The sequence below is a fragment of the Canis lupus genome, chromosome 4 (genome assembly GCF_011100685.1).
Source record: "Canis lupus familiaris isolate Mischka breed German Shepherd chromosome 4, alternate assembly UU_Cfam_GSD_1.0, whole genome shotgun sequence".
Taxonomy (NCBI): Eukaryota; Metazoa; Chordata; class Mammalia; order Carnivora; family Canidae; genus Canis; species Canis lupus.
The window spans coordinates 44,339,768-44,360,590 of NC_049225.1; the positions used below are offsets into that span (position 1 = coordinate 44,339,768).

Consider the following 20,823-nt stretch of genomic DNA (forward strand, 5'->3'; position numbering starts at 1 on the left):
TCAAAAATGTTACGCTGTTTTCCTTGAATAGTAACTGCTAACCGTTCAATATGCGCTTGTGAAGTGCTGGGCGCTGCCAAGTGCCTTTTGCATGTAAAACAGCCTGGAGCTGCCGGGCGAAGCTCTCGGAAGATTTTTACAGGAAAGGCCGCCATCTAGTGGCCAAATGGCAAGCCCAGCACTTACAGGACGAAGTGCTCTCTGGGGAGGGTGAAGCTTTGGGGAAAAAGGTGAAGTCAGTGGGGGAAGAGCCCCCAGCCGGCACAGCCTTGCTTCTGGAGGGCTGAGGCACAGCGAGAGAACCAGCTCCGGGCCTCAGAGGTCAGGCTGCCCAGCTGCCTCAGGAAGGAAGGGGGGGCTTGGGGTGGGGGCGTGGTGGACCAGAACTATCCTGGGAAGTCCCACCTTGGGCCCCTCAGAGGATTTCTGGAGGTGAGCCTCGGCTAGACTCCCCCTCCCCACAGGTGTTGTGTCCTTTCATCAGGGTGAGGTGGGGAGCCGGGACGTGGGTGTATCTGATGCATTCCCTGCAGAGCGGCCTGGGATCCGGCCCCTGGTGGTCAACCTTGTATGGACACTTCCGCACCTCTGAGGGAGTTCTGCACCTCCTCCTCATTTCTGTAATGGTGTTCTGGGGAGCTCTCCCTCTGTCCTCACCCCTCACCCCAGATGGCCCTCATCTGGCCTGGTACATTCCAACAGTGCAACTGTTGCTGTCTCCCAAGCTCTGCTCTGTTGGCCCCTCTTCTCTGCCCACTTTGCTAATCAAGCATTTCCCAGTCCTGGAGGACCTCCCCTAGGCCCGCTCCATGCCCCACAGGAGAATGTTCAACTTCCAGGTCTGATTTTCATTCCCGCCTCATTCTCTCTGACACGCCTCATCCCAGTCCACACACCTCCTGTTAGGCTCTGACCTGGTGCTTCTCAGTCCCGGCTGCATGTTCAGATCACCTGGGGAGCTTTGGCACCTATCCGTGCCCGGAACCCTGCCCCTGGGGTTCTGGTTTAGTTGGCCCGGGACCTGGAGGTTGTGGGTCTATTGAGAAAGTCCCCCAAGTGATTCTAATACGTAGCCAGGGGGCTCGCTTGTAACCATTGCTCCAGCCTTTCTGAACTTCTCCCCAGTGGACTTGCGTATCTTTTCTCCCTCCCATCTGTAGCACCCATTCTCCGTCCGGAGTGCCCTCTTCCAGCTTTTCTGACTAGCATTCTCTTACCTGGGAAGACTCAGCTCAAATGCTCCTGTAGAGAACTTGCAGCCCTTTCCTCTGGGCTTCACATTTTTGTGCATCACTTCTATGTGCCCTTGTGTCCCATTGATGGGCTTGTTTCTCCTCACACCTTAGACGGTGAGATCTTGGACCATGATGTACTTAGCTTTGTGTGCCCAGCTTCTGACAGTGCCAGGAACAAAACTCTGCTTGGTGATTAAATGTGGAGGGCCAGTCTTCATGTTGCTGAGACCTCCAACCTTCCAAATGTCAACCTTCTTGAAGAGCCCTTGAGACTGTGAGCCAGAGTCTCACACTGGAAGTACCTAGTCATGTTCCCTAGGTTGGGGAGAAGGGAGGCGGCCACACTGTGTGGTATTTGAGGGAAGGGCCTCCTCCATCCTCCCAAATCCTACATAAAAATTTCTACCATATGACGATGGGCTGATTCCTCCATTTCCATGCTTAGAAAACCTGTGCTTGGAGCAAAGATTTAAAAATAATAAAAACTAACATTTCCTGAGAACTTACCATAGGTCATGAAACATGCAATATTCCACTTAATCATCATAGCAGGTTTGCAGCCTTGTGTTTACCCATCCTCGTGTACAGGTGAGGAAAGAGAGGCTCTTAGACATTGAGTTACATGCCAGAGACTGCTTGGGCTCACCAGCACCCAGTCTCCTTTTCTTCTAAAGGTCATACATGACATTCTCTAGTCTCTTGCAGTACGTGGGTCCACGGATATAAGAGAATGGCTGGGGGTTGGAGGAGGCTAGGCCTCATTGTCAGGTGTGGTTCATTAAAAATAAAATAGTTACACATGTGGCCTTGGATCTTTCTTCTTCAACCAGCTCAGTGGAGGGGATGTCCTCAATTCTGAGGATGTAGGAGACTGAGCCACAAGATGAAAGGAGGCTGGGACCCTGAATGACCAGCGTGGAGCAGAGCCATTCCCATCCCTGACCTACAGTGGACAGCTATATGAGTAAGAATTCAACTTTTCCATGTTAACTTATGTTGGATTTATCTCTTACAGCACCTATTGCTATGTACCCTAATTAATAGAGGTAACCATCTCCAGCTCTCATGTTCAGTCAGTGGTCCAGGTAAGATTTGTTTCCAAGCAGGCTGACTTCACAGTGCCCAAATGTATCCCCTGCGCTGCCTTTCCAGAATTCTGTATCAAGGTGCACATACTCTGGGAGAGGTCAAGCATTCCATCCTGTCATTTTAGGACTAGCCTGAGGAAAGGCAGGAGAGGATTTTTACCCAAGGCGCTCTCCCTCTCCCAGTTTGTGGGTTCATGCGTGTGTATTGTGAGGGGTTGGACTGGGCTAGGTATAGTAGGAAACTCATGAATAATTCAAAGATGGTTGGCATGCGAGAGGAGTTTCAGGTTCTAGTGAATTTCCGGTGACCTGTGATTTCCTGTGTGCCACACTGTGTGTCTGCCAACTGAGTCTAGTTGGGACAGAGTTCTGGGTTGAGCGAGCTCCTTGCTTCTTGTCTGGGATTGATTCTGTTGTGGTTGGTCCCACTGGCTGCTTCTACCCCGGGGAGATGGAACATAGTGGTTAACCCCTCCATAGCTCCCACTGAACCAGGATTCAGGCTGCCCCATGACCAGCTGGATTCTCTTCTGTGAGTACATATCCAAGTGGTCCTGACACCAATCGGATTAGACAAGGCAGGTGGTCAAAGCACACAGGAGGAGCTGTCCCCTGTCTCCTTCCTGAAGGGAAATGGCCCAAACTCACTGCACTGGGCAAAAGTGTTCTTATGTGCTTCTGAGAGGGAAGTTGTTGGAAACCTTTTTGTTCTCCTGTTTGCTTTACTAGATGATCATAGCTTGCTCTGCTGCTGATGCTAACTGGGCCCATGAGACCTGGCACCTGATGTAAAGCAGGCTAGCCTGGCCTCTCTCTCCCCATCCTTCCACCTGGGGACATGGCCCCTGGCCTGGCAGCAGTGCCTCAGAGCGCTGGAGGGGGTCTCTGCGGTATGCTAACTAGACCTCCTGGGGAGCTTCTGAAATCAGTCACAGCTGGACTGGAATCTGATTCCACCACTTACCAGCTAGGGGGTAATTAGCCTCAGTTTCCTCACCTGCAAAGTGAATGCTACTAGGAGTTCATTCTTGCAGTCTAGCCACTTGATTCATTTCCACTTCCTGCTGTAGTCCAAAACGCCTCCCTCTTAGGCCAGTGGCCACCAGCCTTCTCTGTTATCTCACTCAGGTGACAACGTCTGATTCCCCTGCCTGTTTTCCACACTGCATGCGGAGCACTTCCTTATGAAATTAAAACAGACTCCCTCTTGTTTTTAATTAAAAAAAAAAAAAAAAGGAGACCCCCTCTTACCCCCCCCCCCCCCCCCCCCCCCCCCCGCCCCGCCACTCCCAGCCTGTGCATCTTCTGATTCCTGCCAACCTCTTCTGTGTTTCAGCCTGGCTCAACACCGTCCCTTTGTATAGACCGGCCCCCGGGTTCTGGAGTGCGTTCCTTGCTCTTCACCTGGCTAATGCTTGCCTTCAGACCCTAGCCACTTTTGTGCATTCTCAGTCTAGGTCACCTCTCCAGTTATGAGCTTCCATGGCTTTAAATGTCTTTACTTAAAAAAAAAAATTAAAAAAAATTAAAAAAAATTTTTTTTTCATTGCTTCATACATCCTCTTGGTGCTTAACACCCCTGCCATTTTCACTAGTTAGTGGAATGATTTGATGATTATTTGTCTACATTCCTGACCCAAGTTTTGAGAGGTGAGGACCCACGTTTTTGTCTACCCACCTCCTTTATCCCCAGAACTTAGCACAGGACCCGGTGCGTGACAAGCCTTCGGTGTAATGCTGCTGAATGAATGAAAGATGGGGATGAAATGAATGTGTTGTATGCAGAGCACTTACCACTCTTGTTGGCATTAGTAAGCATCAGTAAGTACTAGCTATTGATGATAATATTACTCTGTGGGTTTGGTGGAAAAAAAATTCGTCCGTATCATAAGCGCTCTCCTTACTTGGGTTGCCCCAAGTGTGCAAGTTTGGGGGTCACTTAATCTGGAAGAAACTATAGATACAGATACAGGCACACCTCCCAGTGAGGCAAGAGTGTTTGCCCTCACTTCCGGCCAGCACTTTCCAGAAGCAGAACTCAGCATCAGGGGAAGCCTGATTGTCCCTCGAAGGCTGGAGGGACCGCTCCATGCAGGGCTAGGTGTGAGGGTCCTCACTGTCCCCACCCCCCGTTCAGACTTTTTCTTCACCCCGGTTCCACGCAGAGAGGGGGCGGCAGGCGCAGGCAGAGATCACTCTGTTGTTTAGAGCAGTCTGGGGAGCCCCTAACAAAAGCTCCTCCCAAAGTTCGAAATACCAGCTCAGCCTATGCTTCTCAGCAGCCTCTCCCTTGTCCTCACCTCAAAGCATTTCCACAGAAGACCAGTGTCCACAGGAGTTTTAGAGACTTTATTTATGTATAAACAATTTAAACACTTTGCCATAAATTATCTTTGCCTGTCCCTAGTCTTTGCTTAGCAGCAAATTAAAATTAATATAAAAACTCGATGAACAATTCATACATGTATATTACAAAAAAGTTCCTGTACCAAAGTTCTTATTAGACTTTTTTTTTTTGTTTTTCTTTATTTTTTTTTTTTGTTTTTGTGGGTTTTTTTTTTTTTTTTTTTTTTGAATTTTTTTATTTTCTCTCCTCGTGGTGACTGTCATGTGATTGTCTCAGTTTCTGGACCAAACAAACACACTAATAATTTTAAATCTGAAACAGTGATTGTGCCTTGAGGCTTATGTATGTACAGGGTGATCTGAAGTGGTGCCCGTTAGCAAAAGAGTGTCACAATGCCACACCTCTACTGCAACTGATACCCACGAACTACGGAATCTAAACAGACTACACCCTGTAACTGCGTATTACTGTCCACAATGGAATCTTCAAAGACAAAAGAGTATGAAATTTATCTGTAGTGATTATAGCCACCATTTTGAATTAAATTTTACACTCTGCGCTCAAATAAATTAGCTCAGGCCGGACTAAGTTGGGACCTGAGAGTTTAAGTGCTGAACGGTATTATTTCGCTTTGATTTTTGATATTAATTTCCTTTTTTTTGTGTGTTTTTCTTTTTTTTTTTTTCTTTAAAAAGTATTTCCAGTGCTCACTCTTTCACTTTTATCCCCCCCCTCCCCAGTCGCTACACACAAATCACCCCCAAAGTCGTGTTTTAAATGCACCTGTATTTGTTTAAACGAAAACGTCTGTAGTATTTGTCCAACAAGCAGTCTGATTCGGTTTCCTCAGCTGGTCTGTGACGCCGGCCCTGGCGGATGTCTCTGCGTCGCTCACGTGTGGATGAGTGAGGTAATAGGATATGAGGCCTTCTCGTCTTCACGGCTTTGTTTTTCGGTCGGTATATATGGTTTGCTTTCTGTTTTTTTTTGTGTTTTTGTTTTGTTTTTCTGTTCTTTTGCTCCTTTTAGACATCTTGTGTCTTTTCTTCTTCTTCTTCTTTTTTTTTTTTTTTTTTTTTTTCCTGTGTAGACCCAGAACAAGTGGGTCATATTTTAGGGGAACTCGGAACATGTTGTGTGTGTTCATTCATTCGTTTGTTTTGTTTTCCTCAGAATTTTCAGCCAGGCTTTAGTCTACTTCAGGATGTGGGACTTCTTGCTTGGACAGTAGCATTTGAACTCAAAAAATGTGAGCTTTCTTGCCACTTGATATCCTAAAGCAGCCTGGCCTAGTGCCCCTGGTAGGTCTTCATCTCCTTAGGAGAGGAGATAACAGTTACTCCCGCTGAGCCATCCAGACAAGGAATGGCAGCAGATTATTTTGTTACCTCTTTCCCATCTCATTCTGTCTTAAAAACTGGATGTTGCTGCTACTGTCTGCAAGCTCTGGGTATTGCTCTACAGGAAGCACGTAATATCCCTCATAACCTTGCACACGTCCCGTGCTCAGGAGCTGCTGCTTCTCACCCTCGGTCCACAGGCGGCTCCCCTCTCTCCCGTCCCTGGCTTTCTGCTGCTCCTTGGCCCAGGCGGTGCCCAGGGCCCTCTGTCTCGCCTGGTCCAGGACGCGAGCCTTCTCTTCGTCCAGGGTATCGGGGGTGAGGCCATAGCGGATGCTGAGCAGCAGCGTGGAGTACTGGAATTCAATGTTGGTGAACCTTCGAGTCCTGCCGTTGACCAGCAGCGTGGGCTGCGACACGGTTACATTCACCCCGCTCTCCAGCACCTTGCGGCCGATCGTGGTGCCCAGCGTGACCAGGTCGCCGTCGGCCGAGCCGATCTTCACAAAGTAGTGGGTGTCCTTGCCCTCGATGCTGTAGTGCATCTTGTCCAGGTAGTAGGCGTTGTTCAGCACGGAAGCCACCTTGCGGCTGTCCTCGCTGGCGATGCTGGACACACCGGTGGTCACTTGTCCTTCTTTGATGGCAAACATGATGCCTTTGCCGATGATGGGTGTGGTGGTGGCAAACCAGTGGCCTGCTTTCTCTCGGATGTTGGCATGGAGCTTTTTAGAGATGACCTGCCCTTCCAGAGCCATGAAGGCCTGATTATGCCTCTCTGTTGTCTGCTGGACACCTGTAATGAGCTGTGGGCAGAAGAAAACACAGAAGGCTGAGATGATGGTCCAGGCAGCTCTTTGCATGGGCCGAGCAGCTCATTAAAAAAGAGTCCGGGAAATGCTTGGACTCTCGGCAAGAACTAGGCTTATACCTGTAATGATATGAGCTAACATAGTCCTACCTTTTGAAACTAGCACAGGCTGGCTGGTTCCCAGTGCTCTGATGCTGTGGCCTGTCTGCCTTGTAACTGTGACCCTGACTAAAAGGACAGTGCAGAGGTCCGCCACCTTGTTGACATCTGTACCCAGGCCTACCCACTTACCATGTTTCTCCATTATTGGAGAAGAGAGAGTCACTCTGCTCTCGGATGGTTTGGCAGCTGCCTTGCACACTTCAGACCGAGGAATATCCTGACCCAAAGGGCAGGGTGTTCGTTTGAGAAGCTATGAACCCTGCTGCTGTGACCTAGATTTTCTTTGAGGCCAATGCCCAGGGTATTCATTAACTTCCTTGGGTTAAGACCTTGCTACTCAAAGCATGACTAGTAGCAGAAGAATCGCCGGGACTTGCCTTGTTAGAGAAGCAGAATCTCAGGCCTCATCCAGACCCACTGAGTCAGAAGCTGCATCTTAGCAAGACATACCCTAGGTGGTTTGTGTGCATATTGTTGGCGAGGCACCAGACTAAGGTTCTGGCTTTGTGGGCCAGAGGGAATATCCTCGGGCTCTGAGTCATTTGCTTTGGATCCTAGCCCTGGTTCTGCAGAGGGACGAAATCACCATTGTCTCCTTGGCCTTGAGCTCTCTACTCACAAATTACAACTCCTCTCAATTGGTGGTTGGGGGACAGACTGGGATAATGGAAGAGGCTGTGTTTGGGAGGTAACGGCACTTAGATAAATGAGAGAAATGATGGCTATTCATCCACTGAGTGGTCCCCACAGGGCAGAACTGAGAGAAGGTTGTTCTCAATTACCCACCGGCTCCTCTTTGTCTCTCTTTAGTTACATAGTGTGGATGATTATTCAGAGCAGATGAGACCTTTCAGACTTTTATGTTGCTGGGCACTGTCCTATAACAGGGGTTATCTGAACACTGATGCCCACCCCTCCTGTCTGCCAGAGGTTTCAGGAGCACCCAGATGGAAACTGACCATCTCTTGGTCATCACTGAAAGACCCAAGCACAAATTACATTCCGAAAACTTAATCTGTATACATTTGGGCCATAAAACGCTGAGGTTTTATGTCAGGCATAAAAATGTTCTTTAATGGGATAGAAACTGCAAACCACAGTTATATTATGTCCCATAAAAGCCAAAAGGGTTATGATCTTATAGGCAGTGCAGATGGTAGGTTGCTGCTAGATTTCTCTGTGCTGTTGTTAATCAAGGAGTGACTCAAGGGTATATACTGAGCAGATAATGATACCACAATTAAGGTAATAATTGAGGTTGGGAAGAAAAATGTGCTATGCCAGACAGGTGACGGCACTGACATTCACTTTCGTGGGAAGTCACAATGTTTCATGCACCTTTTTATACCCAGCTCTGATGTTTGCCTCCTCTACTGACATGCCCTTGGCTCCCATGCGGTTCTGTTTGCAAAAGGGAATGAGGACAATCATTCAGATTCTTGGCAGGAACCTCTGCTTACCTGTCCATTCTCACTGGCTTGACTCTCTGACAATTCATAGGGAGGAGGCACGAAATACATTTTGGCTCTTGGGAAGCCAGGAATTATGTTGCTAAGCTGAAATCCAAACATCACAAGCCAGCTTTTCACATCTACGGTGGAAACAAAAATAAAGATTTCTGAATCATGATGGATGGAAAGCAGTTGAGGATCTTGGAGAGAGAACAAAACAAAAGGGGTGGTTGGGTGTGGAGTCCAGCAGGGGAGGGAGGCAAAAGCTTGTGAAAGTCTCCTGGTCCAGACCCAGAGCCGCTTTACATCAGTCCTGGGAAGGATGTCCTTCCAACCTTGATCACCTGATAATCCCCAATTGAGGGCCAGTCCTGGAGTAAGATTTAGTTTAGAATCCCCTTACCATGTGACCTTGGGTAAAGTTCCTGAGGCTCTCTAAGCTTTGTGTTCTCAGATATGAATTGGGATGATAACTGTACCTATGTTTCTTTCTAGGTTCTTGGGAAAGCAGAGGGAGAAATCCACATAAAGGGCTTGTGACAGTGCCTGGCACATATATTGCTCAGTAAATATGAACTCCTTCATTTAAAGTATTATAGGGAGTATCTGTTATAGGCCAGTCGGTGTGTTTGGAAGCTGGGGGTACAATGATCAACTAAATGGATAAGTGATGATGATGATTATTTTTTTTAAGATTTTATTCATTTATTCATGAGAGACACACAGAGACACAGGCAGAGGGAGAAGCAGGCTCCATGCAGGGAGCCTGACATGGGACTCGATCCCGGGTCTCCAGGATCACACCCTGGGCTGAAGGCAGCACTAAACAGCTGAGCCACCCGGGCTGCCCATAAGTGATGATTATTAACACTGTGTGTGGACATTGGCACGTGTTGGGGGCTGCACTGAGGCTGGCTCATTATGGAAAGGGGGTTCCAAAAGTATGTGGAATGCACAAAGTCTTCTGGCTCCTGAGACCCTTTTCTCAGATGCCTACTCTTCAAAAAGAGGCCAGGAGAGAGCTCTCACGCTCTCAGAGTAAGACTTCCCTTCCCCTGCCAGGGTCATGGCTGAGTCCCTTGCTTTGGGATTTATGCCTCTTGCCCCATGGGTCCATTGAATGATTCAGGCTTTCAGAGTAAGACTGCAGTCCCTAGGATGCCTCCTTCCACAGTGATTGGTAGAGAGCCCTGGACATCCATCCCTTGCAGCACTCACAGCCTCACCCATGCCATTGATCTGGGGTCTAGAAGGAGTCCCCTTCTTAGGCTCCTTATCTCTGTTTATAAGAGGCACCGCAACATCATGCCCTGCAGCTTCCCACTTCTACCATCGGTGGGCCTGGAGATACAAGTGCTCCTTGCTGCAGTCATTACTGACCCCAGGCTAATCACTCACCTGCATTTCATGGTGCTTTTCTGCTTCACTGGCCTTCTTGCCACCTCTGTTCCTAAATTCATTCTTAGTGATTCCGTTTTATAAGCACTGGTATCTTCATTCCTTTGATGACCACTCCCTCCCCCCCATCCTCTGGACCCTGTCATCACCAATAATTCTGATTCCCCACTATCTCAATTTCATGCACATCATCCTCTGACCACCACCTGGACTCTTCCTAATTTACTCCTTTTTATGATCTGACACACATGCTCCTTAGTCCTCTCCCCTCCTCCCTAGGATCTTCATGCTATCCTTAGCTTCTTGTCCCTATTCCTCAACATCTTGGTCTCTTTTCCTACCTAGCACATGTCCATGGCCAATCATTAGAATCATTCCTCATAGATATTCTCACTCTGTCCCTTTCTCACTTTATCACACTTGCTTGGTGAAATCACAATTTTGGTTAATCCATGTTGTTTGCCCTATTCTTTATTTATACCCGTGCAGCAGAAAGTGACTAGAGAAATAAACAGAACTACACTGACTGGTGTCACTTTAAATTCCTGAACCCCAGTTGTGCCTTCCTCCATCCGAGATTCTTCTAATCTTCTGGGTGATGTTACATCTTATCTTTCCTAAAACCCTCAACATCTGTTTCCCCTTCTCATTAGAACAGCTGACCTTGTTTCCTATTCTGAAAAAACCCAACGCAGCCAGAGGGGAATTCCTCTAAACTCTCATCACCTTAACTGGCCTTCCAGCATCTGTAACCATATTCCCCACCTTCTTCTTGTTACTCTAGATTAACTGCTAAAGTCAACCCTCTATGTATGCAGTAGGTAGCATCTTTTATTTTGTCCACCCAAGGACATCACTCCAGTGACACTCTCTCCCTCTCATGGTATCAAGTTACTCCTCTTCTGTTGGATCAAACCTGTCAGCATGCAGACATGCTACCAAATGTCCTACCTTACAAGAAATCCTTTTTTATCCCTTTTCCCATTTGCTACCAACCATTTCTCCCACCTTCCTTGACAAAAACTTCTCAGGATCAAAAGATTTCTCTGGACTCCTTATTTCCCATTCTCCTTTGAATCAGGCTTTGTCCCTAACTATCCAATGTAGCAACTCTTATCAAGGTCACAAAATTACCTCCATGTTGCTAAGTCTGATATTAATCTGGGTCCTTATCTTACTTATTATAAGTACTTGACAAGTTGAATGCTCCTACCTTTCTTTTTTTCTTGACTCTCTGGACAACACATTCATTTGTCCTTCTCCTACTTTGGTAGCTACTCCTTGTTCCTTTTTGGTTCTTCCGTATTTGCCTCCTGATCTCTTTAGTGTTGGAATACCCTAGACTTAAGTCTACAAACTTCTCCACTCTATCTACTCTCACGGACATGGTGATCTTATCCATCCTTAGGGCTCTAATTACCATCAATATATTGATGCTGACTCTAAAATTTATATCTACATCCTGACATCTCTTTGAGCTCCAAACTACTATATGTAATTACATTTCAGATTTTTGTCCAAAACTGGACTCCTGATCTTCCCCAAACCTGTCCCATCCACACACTTTTCCATCCCAGATAACGGCCATTCCATCCTCCTAGCCACCATCCCTGACCCCTTTCTTTTCTTTACTCTTCATATCTAAATCCATTGATGAATCCTTTGCTTTTTTAAATTGAGATAACAAAATTGACAATTTTAACCATTTTTAAGTGCATAATTCAGTGGCTTCTAGTACATTCACCATGTTGTACAACCATCATTACTATTTAATTCCAGAACATTTTCTTCATGCCCTAAGCAGTCATTTTGCATTCTCTTTTCTCCTCAGTCCCTGCTAACCACCAAACTGCTTTCTATCTCTATGGATTTGCTTATTCTGGACGTTTCTTATAAATGCAATCATACAATATGTGGCCTTTTGTGCCCGGTTTCCTTCACTTAGCATAATGTATTCAAGGTTCATCCATGTTGTACCACATTATCAATAGAGTTCATTTCTTTTTATGGACAAATAATATTCCATTGTTTGGGTATAACACACTTTGTTTATCTGTTCATCAGTTAATGGGTATCTGGGTTGTTTTTATTATTTACTATTATGAATAATGTTGCTATGAATATCTCTGTACAGATTTTTGTTCGAAAACCTGTTTTCAGTTCTCTTGCTTATATACATACCTAGGTGTGAAATTTGCTGTGTTGTATGGTTAAATCCTTTGTTTTTACTTTTAAAATAGATCCAGAATCTGTGTCCACTTGCTATCACTTCAAAACGTCAACTCTGGCTCATTATCCCTCACCTGAACTTCTAACTGGCCTCGCTGCTTCCACCTTTCTGTCCCACATAATTTATCAGCATCGTAGCCAGAATGAGCCCTTAAACCTGGAGCAGACCATGCCATTCCCTTGCTCAGAACACCCAGGGAACCCTCATTTCTCTCTCTCTCTCTTTTTTTTTTTTCATTTTTCTCAATGAAGAGGCCAAAGTCTTCCCACTGGTCTCTAAGGACCTCGTCTATTATCTGTCTGACCTCCTGTTCTCTTGCTCTCTCCCTTGCCCACACAGCTCCAGCCTTGATGCTATTTCTTGAACATGCCAGGCATACACTCATCTTGGGGTCTTTACACTGACAAGCTCCTCTTCCCAGAGTGTTCTCTAAAAGTATTTTTTGGCTCTCTCACCTCCTTCAAGTCTTTTTTTTTTAAAGATTTTATTTATTTATTTGAGAGACAGAGCACAAGAGAGCAGTGGGGGGGTGCAGAGACAGAGGCAAAGGGAGAAGCAGAATCCCTGCTGAGCAGGGAGCCAAATGCAGGACTTGATCCCAGGACCCTGAGATCATGACCTGAGTCAAAGGCAGATGTTTAACCAACTGAGCTAGCCAGGTGCCCTTCTCTTCTTCTTCTTCCTTTTTTTTTTTTTTTTTTTTTTTTTAAGATTTATTTATTTATTCATTAGAGAGAGAGAGGCAGGCTCCATGCAGGGAGCCTGATATGGAAATCGATCCCCAGACCTGGGGTCACGCCCTGAGCCGAAGGCAGACACTCAACCACTGAGCCACTCAGGTGTCCCCCCACTTCGCCTCTTTTAAGTTTTATTTTATTTTTATTTTTTTAAACAGATTTATTTTATTAAGACTTTATCCATCCATTCATAGACACACAGAGAGAGGCAGAGACACAGGTAGAGGGAGAAGCAGGCTCCATGCAGGGAGCCCGACGTGGGACTCGATCTCGGGTCTCCAGGATCATACCCCAGGCTGCAGGCGGAGCCAAACCGCTGCGCCACCAGGGCTGCCCTTAAGTTTTATTTTAAATTTTGTTTATTTATTCATGAGAGAGAGAGAGAGAGAGCAGAGACCTAGGCAGAGGGAGAAGTAGGCTCCATGGAGGGAGCCCCAGATCCGGGTCCCCAGGATCACACCCTGGGCTGAAGGCAGGTACTAAACTGCTGAGCCATCCAGGGATCCCCTCCTCTTTCAAGTCTTGTTCAAATGTTGCCTCTTGAATAAGGCAAACCCAATCACCACATTTAAAACCCTTTTAAACCTTCCCTTCCCTCATTCTCCACTTCCAACAATTCCAAGTCCCCTTACTCTGTTCATCTTTCACCCCCTACCCCCAAAGTAATCACATTCTAATATGCTGTATCATTTGTGTATTTATTGTTTACTCTCTGTCTCCCTTACTGAGATTGTGAGTTCTACTAGTGCAGGGACTTAAAATTTTTGTTTTATCCACTAATGTCCTCCTAGGTCCTATAAAGGCCTGGCACAAAATTGGTGTTTGATAAGTATCCATGGAATGAATGAATGAAAGAATACTGAATATATGTGGCAAAAGCTACCCTCAGTAGTTTAAGCAGTGACAGAGGAGCTAATGGTGCCTGGGAGCATACTTCTGAAGACGTTAAGTAAGGTATAACTACCTCCTGCCCTGGGACTGCTGTGAGGAATTTAATGTTGACTTTGCTACTAAATATATCAGCATAAAAGAACCTTCTGATTAGAGGGAATCTGGGATATACAGTCCATCCATCATCCTTGGGCACAGGCTGACTGGTTCCTTCAATAACTTGGGCTATCACTAAGATGTGTAGTTACTATGTAAGAATCTTAAGAATAGAGATTTACAATTGCCTTAAAAAGTAGGTTCTGCATCAAGCAGAGGGAAGCCTGGTTATAATCAGCAATGATCGTATATTTACAGAGCACCTATTCTGTGCAAGGTAGGTGCTGGATGCTGTAGAGGATGGATTTTCTAACTTTGGGTATTCATGGTCACAATTGTTTTTGCCATATCCAGGTATCACCTGTAGTAGTATTGACTTACTGATTTAAAAAATAAATTTGCCTGTTTCACCTAAGTCCACTTAAAAAAAAAAAAAAGAAGCTTTATGTCTATCACAAATGGGAAGGCAGACTTACTTGATGCAAACAGAAAATAACTGTAAAAATAAAACAAAACAATGCAATGCAAATAAATTAGAGCATGATTTTTGTTACCTGCTACTGAGGGAGTCTCAGACCTACTCTCTTTGTTAAAAGGGGAGATTGGAAGTGTTAATGAGGTGTGAAGTACATACCAGCATCAGGTGGAGACGTTCTCCTCAACTGAATTGAAAGAATAAAAAGAGCCCTAAAGAGATGAATTTTCCCCATCTGTGTTTCCATGTATTTAATACCTCATCTGTATACCATATAAAATCATCCCATCTTTCATCAGGAACATGTAGGATATGTGGGGAATTCCAAGAGAGGCAAGAGTGGTCTTGCCCACCAAGACTCTCCACACCCTGATCTTTTCGCTGCAGGGACCCTTCCCTAGTACTCAAAGAAGTGATGTTGAGAAGCCCCTGCCTCTGAGACCAGAATTTTAATGGCCGATCCCATGAAGGCTGAGAGCGCATGTCATCTACTTTCTTTTCCTTAAAGCTTTTAACATGGCTTAGTTTCTGAGTCTAAACCTATTCTGAAATGTTTATTCAAGTTCTCATCTCCTCCATTCTGCAGAAGACACCTCTGGCACCACACAAATAGCCTTCTTCCTTTTTGAAGTAATTAATGTTTCTGGTGACAGGCACCCTACACAGTCTGTAGAGAGGGAGCCTTTGGGGCAGGTGCTGATGAGGTGGCCCCTCCTAATGGCTCATTTCTGTCTGCCTCTTATGTTCTTTAGGGCATGTGATGATGTTATGGCCGCTGAGCATATTCTCTCTCTCCAAAAACGCTGTCAGAACAGCATCTTAGGTGTTAAGTGTAGATCTGAGAAGAGGGTAATGTGAGAGGGAGGTTGTGCCATCCTCCTCACTTAGGGAAATTCTACTCCATAAAATCCCACCATGCTCACATGTGCCTGGGGTTTGTAAGCCCAAAGACTCGCCAGAGGGAAGGGGTAGGGAGAAAATATAAGCCCTTGTGAGTGACATCTAGGGTGTTTGTTTAACTTATATTTGTCTGGGGTGTCAGGTTTGCCAAAGCAGTGCCATTCAGGCCAGAATTTGAATCTGTTTCAGAGTGGATCTGGAGACCCCTCCCTACATTCCTCAGAAAATTATACAGAGGTGGTATCTGCACTCTTCATCTATGGACTCCCCCATGTCCAAGTCCATGGCTGCTTCAAACTAACAAATGCGTCGCTACCATTTTTTTTTTTTTTAGCTTTAGCACTGTGCTAGGCACCTTACACGGCAGGCCTCATTTACTTTTAGCAGCCCCATAGGGTGAGCACTATGATGACCACCATTTTGCTGATGAAGAAATGACACTTCAGAAAGTTTAAGATCTTATCCAAGTGACACAGTGAATGATGAGCAAGGCCAACATCGGGGTCTTGAGATGTACTCAGATTCTAACATCGGAAAGAACAGGTCTGAATTACAGGCCATGCTTGGGGCTGGGCATGGCTCCCCATTTGTCTGGGACTGAGGAGTTTCCTGTGATGTCAGAACTGGGAAAGACTGAGGCCTTGCAGGTTGTCGGGAAGGGAGTCTTTCTCCCAGACTGTTTTTTACATCCTTTCCTCTAATATCTGGTTATCACAGATGTATTAATTGTCAGTATATTACCTTAAAAAAATACCTGTTAGGGTGCTGCTTTGGAGTCTGTGAGTGGGAAAAGAACCACTTCTGGCCCTCCTTCACCCCTTCCTGGTGGCTACACCTCTGCTCCAGCCCAGGTGCCTTTGAACTCATGGGTACTCTATGCTGTTCTCCTTTGTGTTTGCATTCTCAGGAGGAAGTAGAACCTCCTCCAGCCTCAGCAGCTGCCTCTTGCATTCAGAAAGCTCTGTTTCCAAAACATCAATGATTTTTTTTTTTTGTGCACCAGAGAGAGAAGGTTCTGTTCTCTGCGTTCCTCCTGACTACATCTTAATTACTTCTTCTGCTTAAATTGTGAGCAGCAAGTTCAACCACTTTGCTCGTCTCCTAAGTGGCAAATTAAGACTAATTTAGACGGGGTTTACAGATTAGCCAACATTCAAACAGCAGAGAATGATTTGGTGTTTCTCTGCTGGGATCCACTCTCCAGGGGGCAGCTCATCTTGAACGGGCAGCAGGTGTGGGCTTGTGCCTGGTCTGACTCTCTGCTCTGCCTGGGCCCTGCTTTCCCCGGCTTTGACTGCTCACATCAGCTCTATGCATGTGCTTCTCTAACACTACCTTTTATTTTTGACTCTTTCGATGGTTTCTGGATTCAATTTTGTTGGACTTAGTTCCACTTGGTTTGATTCCCATGTATTGAGTCTCTGTGAGGCACTGGAATGAGGAAAGTCATATTGCTGTTCAGAAAATTCTGATAATTTTTTTTTTCCTTTTCAGGAGAACCAGGGAAGTAGTTGAGGAGGGTCAGTGAGTTAGTGCTCTATGAGTGATTTTGTTTGGACCTTGGCAACTCTAATTTCCATTCAGTCCCCTCCTAGGGCTCTCTTTTTGTTTCACTCTGGCAGACTCATCCCTAAGTTATCCAATGCCAAGCCACATTTTGGGAAGCACATTCTGGAGGGTGAGGGAATTCTCCTAAGGCTCAGATAGGCATGGTCTGCCTTCCCATTCACACTGTCTCCTATGTCAAGAACACCCTTCCTCACTTCATAAAGCTCTCTGCTCAAATGCTACTTCCTCAGAAAGTCCTCTGTGAGCACCCTAGATATAGAAGATCCTACCCATTATTCTCTAACCCCTTATCCTGTTTTATCTTCATAGCACTTATTGTTATCTGAAGTTATGTATGTACAGATGTTTTCCTGAGAGGTCCTTTAATTTGAAAGTACAGTAACTGAGGTATAACAGGCTAAGCCATGGGGAAGAGAGACCATGGCAGAGTATATGCAGGGCCTCTCGATGAGGTGTGGTGGGGATAATAGGACAGAACTAGCTTGGCCATAGCTCCTGGGCTCAAAAAGTACCAGCTTCTTTGGCTGTAGGGGATGCTGGGTTCAACTTCAAAGGCTCTGGAATGTGACAATGAGATACAGCATGGCCACAAGTTGATCTTTATGGTCGTCCTGCAGCATGGGACCTTGATGGCAGCTGTGTGCTCAGCTAGCTGCTATTTCCTTTCTTGAGGATGGACGAGTGACTCCTAGTCACCTGAGGGTAGGGACCCTTTGGGTTTGATGTTTTCTTGGCTCCTGGTCAAGAGCTGTGAGTTTCCTGGAACTTGGGGGCCTTGGAGTGGGGGTCCCTACTCTTGTTTCTCTATAATGCATGGACAGGTAGGATGACTGAAAGTTGATCTCTTTGGATCAATCGATCAATCCATTCATCCTTCCTGATTTCTTATTTACCTGAGGATAAGGATTTTATCTAGCTGTCCACTGCATCTCTAATACTTAGTATATGTCATATATTATGAAAAGATTTGTTGAATGGTTAATGGATGGATAGATGAGTAGAGATATGTGGGTGAGGAGATGGATGTTAGTATATGTTAGATATTATGAAAAGATTTGTTGAATGAATGTATAGATGGTTGGAGATATCTGAATGAGATAAGAGATAGGGATGCTTATGTTACCATTTTCTCACTTATTATGAGTCAGTAGGTTATTTGCCCTCCTTTGGCCCCTCAATCCATATCCTTCTCCAAGCTTCCTATGTCCTTTTAACTTTTGTTTATAGTATTTCTTTAGCCTTGAGCTCATTTCTGCCAACCAGGATCCCCTTCAAACTTCAGACCCAGTTTGACACGGAGCCCTTCTGTACTATGTCACAATTTTCAAATTTGAAGTTATCTACACACACACACACACACACACACACATACATCCCCCCTTTGAGAGAAGGGTGTTTGTCTTGTTCATCATTGTATTCCCAGAATCTAGCATAATGCCATTCTATCAATGCTTATTGAATAAATAACTGAACAAACACCTATGTGGTAGCACAGACCTGATTCTGCTTTGCGTTATCATTGACCGTGTTTGTATCTTGCCAGTCTGCTTGTGAGGTCAGGAACTGGGTCTTAATTGTCTCATACCTATGCTAACTCAATGCATTTGTAATGCGGGGTGGTTGTCTCAGTAGACTGTAAGGGAACTTCAGAAGAAGGTCTTACTTCTGATGATAATCCTGGAGAGACCTATAAACACTGATCTGTACAGTATGATACTGTACAGATAATGGTAATGATAATGATAATTTGTAATGATAATGGTAATAGCAATAGCAAATACTCTTTTGTGAGCATCCACTGTCTAAATGCTGGGCACTAAGCTTTACCTGCCTAAATTCATTTACTTCTCATAATCACTCTGTGGGATGGTTTTATTAGTACCTTTTCACAGAGAAGAAAACTACAACTCAGACAGATTAGAAACCTAGCCCAAAGTCCTTTGGCTTATAAGTAGAAGAGAGAGAATCTGAACCAGGTATTTCTGACACTAGAGTCCCATTATTTCCCCCTTCATAAGGCTGCTTTCTTGGGGTAGGAAGTGCTCTTATAAATGTTTTTTCAACTAAATGGACTTGAAAATGGTCAGGACATCTTCAAACAGATCTGAAGGCTGCTCTATCCTGCTGTCCCTTGACTGTTCTAGATACTGTACAGATCAGTGTTTATAGGTCTCTCCAGGATTATCATCAGAAGTAAGACCTTCTTCTGAAGTTCCCTTACAGTCTACTGAGACAACCACCCCGCAGGGAGCCACTGCCCAACTGAGATGGTAGAGTCCTCACCTGTCACGTAGTTCTTCAAATCCAGCTCATTGCTGAGAGGATTGTTGCTCTTGAACATATATAGGTTAAAGGGGGCTGGCTCCTTGCCCACGTTTTTCCACATGGTATAGTCTGGAGAGGTCCATCGTCCTGCCAGTACATCATAATCACGCTGAGTGAAGTGGACCAGCTTGGTCAGAGGATCATAGAGTCCCCCATGGAAGCCAATGACCATCTGGAAGTCAGGGTTGGAGTCATAATAAATCTCCCCATAGGCTGTATACTGCAGTTGTTTGATCATAAGACCGTTGATACTGAACACAGCCAGAGGAGTGCCAGTGTTATCTGAGGCAACATAGTACTCCTCCCCACTGCTGCTCTCCATGGCAAAGAGGTGACCTTGGAGGTCATAGTAGAGTGAGGTTATCTCTGAGTTGGAATGATTATATACATGAGTGATGCGGGTCGGGTTGTGGAGGTCAGAGTAGAAATACTGCAGGTGGTGGCCCAGGTTGGTCTTGTAGGAAGCCCGCCGCCCCACACCATCATATCTGTACTGGACACTCCACCCACTGGCCTTGTTGTAGGCTCTTGTTAGGAGGCCCTTGGAGTTATACTCAAAGATGTCAGCCCCTCGCTGGCACAGATAGCCATCATCATCAATTTTGTACTGCACATCACCCAGTCTGGTTATCCGATCCCGGAGATCGTAGCGCAAGGGCATAAGGCGCACGCTATTTCCCGGGTTTAGCAAGTGGAGGTTCCCATTGAGATCATAGCTGTAGCGCCAGGTTGGGCGGTCATTGACAGCCACACTCTGGAGCTGCCCATCCCCATCATAGTCATAGGTGTACTTCGTGGTGTTAGCATAGGGCCCTAGTTTTAGCTCCCTCTTAATCACCCTTCCCATACTGTCATATTGCACTGTCATCCAGTACATGAGGGACCGAAACATCTCATACTGGACTTCCTTGATCCGTCCATGGGTGTCAAAGTGTTTGCTGAGGGTCATTACAGCAGTTGTGATGATCTGGTTGATATCATAATAGATGACTCCAAACTTGCCAAAATGCTCCACCTTGCCAGAAATCTCATCATAACGGTAGAGGTCAACAGGAAGGGGAGTCTCACTTATCACGGGCTTGATGCTTGCAATCCGGAAGCTGTTGTCGTGATAGGTGTAGTCAAACCTGGCATTGACCATGCCTTCCTCAGAGAACCTGTAGATCTGCTTGTCCACAAGTGGGCCAATCTTCCGGTACCTGATTGTGCAGGAGAAACCCCCACTTTGGAGACTGACCATTTTTAAAACACCGGTGGTCTCATCATATCCGAAAGTGACAGCAGTACTGTCATAGACAATCTCTGATAACTTGGAGAGTTTCCCATACTTGTAGAATACCTGGCGCCCCGTGCCCAAAAAGGATGTCTTGAGGATACGGCCATCATCACTGTAGTCAAAAATGACTGAAGCGTTGCTTTCAGGGGGATTATAAATGTTGCGTATGTAGCCAATGGAAGTATGGGTGGACATGCTGTGCCGGGCGACACTGGGCATGGTGACAGCGTGGAGACGGTCGGAGGAGTCATACTCAAATATATACTGACGCTGACTCTGAAGCAGGAGGACCATAGACTGGAGGAAGGAAAGGGGGAAGGAATGCATGAGTTGGCTCCTTAAGACCAAACCCTCAAATGGACAGAATCTATTCCATTTCCCAAAATGGCAATTCAAAAGCCATGAAGGATGGGGAAGTTTATACCAGAGATTATGGTAGATTGACTTTACTGGGGATGCTAACTCTGATGAATCATGGTGGCTACCTGGACC

At 45.7% G+C, this 20,823-nt stretch overlaps 1 protein-coding gene and 1 long non-coding RNA gene across 11 annotated transcripts in view; one reads left to right on the forward strand and one right to left on the reverse strand.

Moving 5' to 3' along the window:
* LOC119871515 overlaps nucleotides 1-20,823 on the forward strand; it is a 51,427-nt gene that overhangs the window by 5,699 nt on the left and 24,905 nt on the right. The window contains exon 2 of the long non-coding RNA XR_005358281.1: nucleotides 2,066-2,199. This is a non-coding gene — a long non-coding RNA (uncharacterized LOC119871515). The remainder of the gene's footprint in view (nucleotides 1-2,065; nucleotides 2,200-20,823) is intronic.
* Nucleotides 4,830-20,823, reverse strand: part of TENM2 (teneurin transmembrane protein 2) — a 644,816-nt gene continuing 628,822 nt past the window's right edge. For 7 of the 10 annotated variants that reach the window (XM_038534811.1, XM_038534806.1, XM_038534815.1 and 4 more), the window contains 3 exons: nucleotides 19,014-20,628; nucleotides 8,444-8,574; nucleotides 4,830-6,816 (listed from right to left, as the gene is read on the reverse strand). In XM_038534811.1, the coding sequence (XP_038390739.1) occupies nucleotides 6,055-6,816; nucleotides 8,444-8,574; nucleotides 19,014-20,628 (2,508 nt within the window). In that variant the 3' untranslated portion in view covers nucleotides 4,830-6,054. The remainder of the gene's footprint in view (nucleotides 6,817-8,443; nucleotides 8,575-19,013; nucleotides 20,629-20,823) is intronic. The other 3 variants (XM_038534814.1, XM_038534807.1, XM_038534808.1) reach the window with 1 other exon arrangement.